Source organism: Garra rufa, chromosome 4 (assembly GCF_049309525.1).
Source record: "Garra rufa chromosome 4, GarRuf1.0, whole genome shotgun sequence".
Taxonomy (NCBI): domain Eukaryota; kingdom Metazoa; phylum Chordata; class Actinopteri; order Cypriniformes; family Cyprinidae; genus Garra; species Garra rufa.
Window position 1 is genome coordinate 2,277,793 of NC_133364.1, and position 7,500 is coordinate 2,285,292.

Consider the following 7,500-nt stretch of genomic DNA (forward strand, 5'->3'; position numbering starts at 1 on the left):
TCTTGTTTTTAACACAATTCTGATATTTTTCTCACATTCTTGACTTTTTTTTCTCACAATTCAGGTTTTTTAACACAATTCTGATTTTTTTTCCGACATTTTTTGTTGCAATTAATTTTTTTACAATTATTTTTTTTTCCTCACAATTGTGACTTTTTTTCTTGCAGTTCAAATTTTTTCTTACAATTGCATGTTTGCATCTTGCAATCCTGAGTTTATAAAGACCAAAACTGTGAAATAAAAACCTCACAATTACCCTTTTTTAAATAGTTTTTATCCGTGCATGTGACACTATACTATACTAAACATGCTGTTGATCGATGTCTGGTTTGTTTTCAGGATGGTTTTGCTCCTCCAGAGGACGAAGAGATTGACGAACAGCCTCGGGATCAGGATGAATACTGATCCCTCCTCATCCTCATCCTCACTCTCACTCTCTTCATCCTTTCTGCCTGCCCTCCCTCCATCACCTCATCCTCCTTTATTTCTCTCTTTCACTCCACTAGCAGACACTAGGGGCGTGGTCTAACAGGCTCATAGAGGGAGTAGGGGTGTGTCTATGCTAATGAGGTCTGAGTTCATGCGGTGATGTTTTATTGGCTGTGGGTTTAATTAGGAGTCTAGACGACCCAGTGATGATGATGATGATGATGATGATGATGATGCAGTGACACTTGGACACACAAACACACACTCACTGATGTAGCCGACACACACAGCCCAGATTATGACTGACAGTTGTTTTTTATTTGGGCTCCAATCAGCTAATTTATTAGAGAGCTTGACGCTTGATCTCTGCGTATAGAAGGGTTTTTAGTAGCACTGAATCCAGTCCCAGACAAAGCGCAGGAGTTTGTGTGTGTTTAAATCATTATTGATTCAGTGCAGGTGTGAGAGATTTATTTATTTATGAAGAAACCGTCAGACGGCATGAATAAGTACGGCTAACGTTGAGAGGAACGTTCAGTAAAATGATACGAAGACGAAAAGAGACTTGGCCATTACTAACAGTTAACCGACTGACAATATGAAACAGAGTTTATAGCTGCTATATTTTAATTTAACATTTCATTCGTTTTTATTTGATTGACAGGTCAATTTTGATTGACAGGGCCTGCGTCATTAACCCTTTCACCCCTCATTTGCTGTCACGGCAACTGTGGCCATGGCAACCGTTTGCAAACATGCATCCATTTGGAGTTTTACTATGTAAAATAAAAATGTGTGCGGGGAATGACGGACGTGTGTTTGCTGCTTTATTCACACTCTACACATCCTAAACACTGATCTATGGATATAATATAGAACTATATAACACACACAGGTTTAAAGGGTCACTTCATGGAAGATAGATTAAAATATAAAAACTGAGCGTCAGGTATATTACACATATAAAAACTCATATACATATTTATATTGTCAAATAAAAAAAATATGGTCTCGTGTTATGTATGCAAAATGTATTATTTGGAAATTTTCATTCATGAATATTAAATTTAGTTAGTAGATTATTCAAACGGAATCCTTGTCATTGTCTTTAAAATAATCATGTGAGATTTTCCACAAAATACTGGTGTTTTTATTTAAATTGTTTACTTTAATATCACGTTTTTATCATTCAATTTTAGTAAGTGTTCTCTTTTAATTGTGTTTTTTTATTATTTAATTTAATATTCTATTTTTATGACTCGGTGTTTGTTGTTTTTATTTTTAAATTATTTTAATTTGACATTTTCATGATTTAATTATGATCATTATAAAGTATATTTATTATCATTTTATTTTTTTTATGATTCTAAGCCTTAAGTATTATATTTTAACAGTTTATTTTTAAACTGTTCATTTGACTTTTTTATTTAATTTTCATTGTTTTATTTTTTTTTTTAATAATTTATATTGCATTTTAAAAGTAATGTCTAGGATTGTTTTGTTGTACAATTATTATTATTTTATAATTATTTGTTATTTTAAATTTTTATGATTTCATTAATTATTAGCTCTCATAAACCCATATTCAATACATTTTTATGATTCTAAATCTTGAGTATTCTATCAACAATTTCATTTTACTTTTTATTTAATTTTCAGTGTTTTATTTCAATTGCGTTTTATTTTAAAATTAATTTCTATTGATTTTTTATAATTAATCTCTAGTGTTATTTTGTTTTACAATTATCTGTTGTAATTTTACATTTTCATTGATGATTATTTCATTAATTATTAGCTCTCAAGAGCTCATGAACCCATATTCAATAAAAAAAATTTAATTGAACATACACATACACACATTTACAGCTCAAAACAGATAATAACAATAACAAACAACATACAAAGATCCTGAAAAATGACCAAAAAACAATTAACATTAACCCAGGGTTAATATATAAATTAAAACAAATTAAATTTGATTAGAATTCTCTCCAAACACCTAGTCAACAGCACATTAAAAATTATTTAAAAAAATACATTCGTCATCAACAAAGAACAACTTCGAACAGCGGTTCCAATCGTCTGCGACCAGAGAGTCACGTGCTACTCAGCGGCGCTTCCGATTGGTCAGCTAGATCTGCTCTCCGGCGGTTAGCCTGCGCGCTAAGAGGTTTACAAGGAATATCAAGATCATTACATGAATAAACAACACGTTTCCAGACAGAGACCTAGCGATATATAATAAATCCTACTAGACATTTATGTTCAGTACGGTTTACTAGTATAATATACAAAACCGACAAAGCTAGTTGCAAATTTAGCCGCGCGCCCTTCGGGATCGATGTGTAAAAACACTCGCTAATAGTTCCTCTCACTCTGACCGGAAGTGCTCTAAGAGTGGACGCGCTGGAATAGGAAGCAGTTCCGCTCGCTGCAAACAGACGTGGCATAAGAGCCGTTGGTTTGATTCGATCAGCTCTGTCGGTTATTAATTACCATTGATTTGTTTTAGATCGGGATTATGGCCTCTGGTGTGGGCAAATGGGAGGTGGTGAAGAAAGGAAAGAAACAGAACAGCAGCAGCAGCGGAGGAGGAAAAACTCAGGACAAGAAATCAGCCCGGAAAGCGCTGAGTGAGGCCAACATGAGACACACTGACAGCAACCGTGAGAAAAACGACTAAATACACTCACAAACACACGATAATAACGCGATCAGACTGAACATTAACCGCTCGTTATTCGACAGTTATTAAAGCGTTTATTCACATTAGCCCAGAAACGCCATCACAATAACATCCGTCGTGATTATTACCTCAGATATAGACATACTACAGTCAGTTATTCAACATATTACCGTCTGGAACACTAACTTTACCATGGTACAACCAAAATAATGACTGTCAGTGAATCGTGATTTGTGACAGTTCAACTGTTCTAATCTTGAGACTAGATTCAAAACCAAACAAAATCAAATCTCAGCTGTTCACACCGAAACCCACTCATAAGGGTTCATTTTTGAAATTGAGATTTAAACCTGACCTGAAAGCTGAATAAATACGCTTTCCATTGATGTATGGTTTGTTAGTATAGGACAATATTTGGAAATCTGCAATCTGAGGGTGCAAACAAATCTAAATACTGAGAAAATCACATTTAAAGTTGTCCAAATGAAGTTCTTAGCAATGCATATTACTAATCAAGAATTAAGTTTGTAGTAGACTTAGAAAATATGTTCACGGAACATGATCTTAATATCACGGCATATAAGAAATATCGATAATTTTGACTCACAAAATGCATTTTTGGCTAACGTTATTGCTGATACTTCAAGGAGTAGTTCACTTCCAGAACAAAAATGTGCAGATAATGTACTCAACCCCTTGTCATCCAAGATGTTCATGTCTTTCTTTCTTCAGTCGTAAAGAAATTGTTTTTTGAGGAAAACATTTCAGGATTTCTCTCCATATAGTGGACTTCTATGGAGGAAGACTCTTCTTCCTCGGCTGGGATCGTTTAGAGCCCTTTGAAGCTGCATTTAAACTGCATTTTGAAAGTTCAAACTCAGGGCACCATAGAAGTCCACTATATGGAGAGAAATCCTGAAATGTTTTCCTCAAAAAACATAATTTCTTTACGACTGAAGAAAGAAAGACATGAACATCTTAGATGACAAGAGGGTGAGTACATTATCTGTAAATATTTGTTCTGGAAGTGTTAAATATTAAAACATGATCAACTGAACTGAGATGCAATGTTCCACAAAATATTAAAGACTAGAAGGAGAATATTGCAGTAGTAACACTTACATTTCATTAGTTTATTACTCGCGTATCAGGATGAACTCCAGTGAAACGGCTCCATTCAAGGATGTTTAGATATTTTTATTTAATTATTTATTTATTTTTTATATATTTTATGTGCGCAAGATAAAAGCAACAACAGAAAAAAGAAACCTATTACTATTTATTTTACAGTTACTATTAGTATTACTTAAAAAAAACTAATAAAAATTACAAAAATAATAACACACAACAGATCTCAAAACTAAAATTAATTGTCAGATTTTTAACAATTTGAAATCAAATAGTAGTTTAAAGCACTCTTAAAAATAGAAACTAATTAAAAAATCTGTAATAACTGCTGTAATGTGATGTCAGTGGGTGTGTGGTTGTGAAATGTGTGGCGTGGGTCATCAGGACCCGAGTACAGACGCTCTTCAGTGCTCTCCTGTCTCATTCTGTTCTCTGTCCCTCTGTAGACGTGATGTCTGAGACTATATTTGACAGCTTTGGGAAGCTGCAGAAGAAGCAGAACAAGGAGCAGGTTCCTCCTCCGGGCGAAAACCAGCAGAAGAAGGCCAACGCAGGGCAACAGAACAAAAAACCTCCGGCCAACAGCAGCACCAAACCCATCAGCTACAAGACACTGGAGGAGGCCATCAAAGCCGTGAGTAAACACTCACTCACTCACTCACTCACTCACTCACTCACTCACTCACTCATTCACTCACTCACTCACTCACTCACTCACTCACTCACTCACTCACTCACTCACTCACTCACTCACTCACTCACTCACTCACTCACTCACTCACTCACTCACTCACTCACTCACTCACTCACTCACTCACTCACTCACTCACTCACTCACTCACTCACTCACTCACTCACTCACTCACTCACTCACTCCGTCAGGTGTTATAGACCGTCTCTGCTGACACATGTATATAGATGTGAGTATTTGATGTGTGTCTCAGCTGGACATAGTGGAGCTGAAGCAGCAGCTGGAAAAAAGTCAGAGTCTGTTTCCTGAGAATCCGTCCGTCTGGGTGAAGGATCTCGCCGGATACCTGAACTACAAACTCCAGGCGCCAGACACCGACCCCACGCTCAGCAGCCATGCACACGGTCAGTGTGTGTGTGTGTGTGTGTGTGTGTGTGTGTGTTAGACTTTAATTCTGAACTTTTATTCATGAAAAATCATGCACTTTTTATGAAAAGTCTTCATTTATTAGTCTGCATTTTAATATTTATAAGGCCCTAAAGAAATTAGAAAAATTAATAAAAATTAATATATTTTAAGTAATTTTTTAAATGCATGAAACAAAACAGTGTTATCGCAATTCTATATATAACAAAAGTTTGGGATCAGTACGATTTTTAATGTTTTTAAAGATGTTTCTTTTGCTCATCAAGGCTGCATTTATTTGATCAAAAATATTGAAAAAAAAAACTGTAATATTATTGCAATTTAAATTCACTTTTTTCTATGTGAATAGATTTTAAAATGTAATTTATTCCTTTGATACAAAGCAACATTTTCAGCATCATTACTGCAGTCTTCAGCGTCACATGATCCTTCAGAAATCCTTCTAATATACTGATTTATTATTAAAATTATCAATGTTGGAAACAGTTGTGCTGCTTAATATTTTTTTGAAGCCTGTAATACTTTTTTAGAATTCTTTGATCAATAAAAGGTAAAAAAAAAAAAAATGCATTTATTTAAAATAGAAAGGTTTTCTAACAATATACCCTACTGTTCAAAAGTGTTGGGGTCAGTACATTTTTATTCTTTGTTATTTTGAAAGAAATTAATACTTTTGTTCAGCAATAATGTGTTTAATTATTAAAAAGTGATAGCATAGATTGTTTTCTAACATTGTTAGAAAAGATTTATATTTTGAAAAAAGTGCTGTAATATTTGTCAGCACAGCTGTTTCCAACATTGATAATTCTAATACTAAATCTGCATATTAGAGTGATTTCTGAAGGAAAGTAATGATGCTGAAAATTCAGCTTTGCATCACAAGAATAAATTAGATTTTAAAGTATATTCAAATAAATACCATTATTTTATATTGTAATAACATTTTGCAATATTACTGTTTTTTTCTGTATTTTTGATCAAATAAATGCAGCCTTGATGAGCAGAAGAGACTTCTTTAAAAATATTACAAGTCTTACTGATCCCAAACTTCTGAGTGACAGTGTATGTATATATCAGAATCTAATGCTGTGTTTCTGTGTGTAGATTACCCATACTGCCTGGCTAATAAGGAGCTGAGGGCTGTAATCAAGAACCTGCTGGGAAAATGTTCAGAGACGCTGCCTGAGTTCTTCGACCACTGCATGTTCACGATGCTGAGAGAACAGGACCGACAGCCCGGTGAGACCCGATACTGCTGAATCACATTCACAGAGAACAACAGTGTTCATGATGCTCAGCTCTAGCAGATATTGAGCTCTGTTATTCATCAGAGATGTGTGTTGCGTTCGCTGTGAGTTGAGCTCTACTGTTTCTGCAGGTGAATCTCTGCATGGCTACAGGATGTGCATTCAGGCTCTCATGCAGGACAAACCCAAAATCGCCACTCTGAACCTGACTGACGTAAGTCCAACGCCTCTGTGCTGCACCAGACTTGAGCTAAATGGGGCGACTAACGCTTGGCAGACGCTCTTACGGCACCCTAATGACCTCTGACCCCTCTATATAGTCATTTAGATTTTATTAATATTTTGAATTAAGAATTAATTTGTATATTTTCTGTTTTCATTTTAAATGTTGTTTTGTCTTTTTTATTACTCTATATAGCTTTTATTCTTTTTAATCTCAGTTCTAGTTATTTTAATAAATTAAGCTCAACACAAATGAGAAATATTGCATCGGAAACATTTTTGTTGTTGTTGTTTACTTTTTTTAAATTGCCTAAATTATAATATTTATAGAAATATTTTTTGAAATATGTTTTATTTTTTCCCACAAATTCTGTTTTCTGCATTAATTTTTAAGTCTGTTTTAATGGTTTAATTAAATTACTAATCCAGGATGTCTAAACAGTTGAATCAATATGACTGTAATTTACTAATTTATTGCGGTTGTTACAATAATAGTGTCTCTTGAAATTAGTAGAAATTATTTTGTTACATCTGTATTATTAACTCTCGGTTTCACAGACGAGGCTTAAACCTAGTCCTAGACTAAAATGTCTGCTTTCAACTGAAAGAAACTTTCACTGACTGATCTTAATGTATATCAATGCCTTGGTTTTGTCTCAAGATGCACACCA

At 34.3% G+C, this 7,500-nt stretch overlaps 2 protein-coding genes across 3 annotated transcripts in view; one reads left to right on the plus strand and one right to left on the minus strand.

Moving 5' to 3' along the window:
- The window catches only part of LOC141333415 (glutamate receptor ionotropic, kainate 2), a 33,596-nt gene extending 33,129 nt beyond the window's left edge, over positions 1–467 (minus strand). Inside the window, exon 1 of the mRNA XM_073838408.1 lies at positions 435–467. Coding sequence (XP_073694509.1) covers positions 435–467 — 33 coding nt within the window. The remainder of the gene's footprint in view (positions 1–434) is intronic.
- Positions 468–2,815: 2,348 nt separating this feature from the next.
- The window catches only part of LOC141333395 (transmembrane protein 214-A-like), an 11,948-nt gene continuing 7,263 nt past the window's right edge, over positions 2,816–7,500 (plus strand). The window contains exons 1-5 of one of the 2 annotated variants that reach the window (XM_073838378.1): positions 2,816–3,062; positions 4,690–4,877; positions 5,188–5,338; positions 6,465–6,599; positions 6,739–6,821. In XM_073838378.1, coding sequence (XP_073694479.1) covers positions 2,951–3,062; positions 4,690–4,877; positions 5,188–5,338; positions 6,465–6,599; positions 6,739–6,821 — 669 coding nt within the window. In that variant the 5' untranslated portion in view covers positions 2,816–2,950. Of the gene's footprint in view, positions 3,096–4,689; positions 4,878–5,187; positions 5,339–6,464; positions 6,600–6,738; positions 6,822–7,500 lie in introns of both variants that reach the window. The other variant, XM_073838377.1, reaches the window with a different exon arrangement.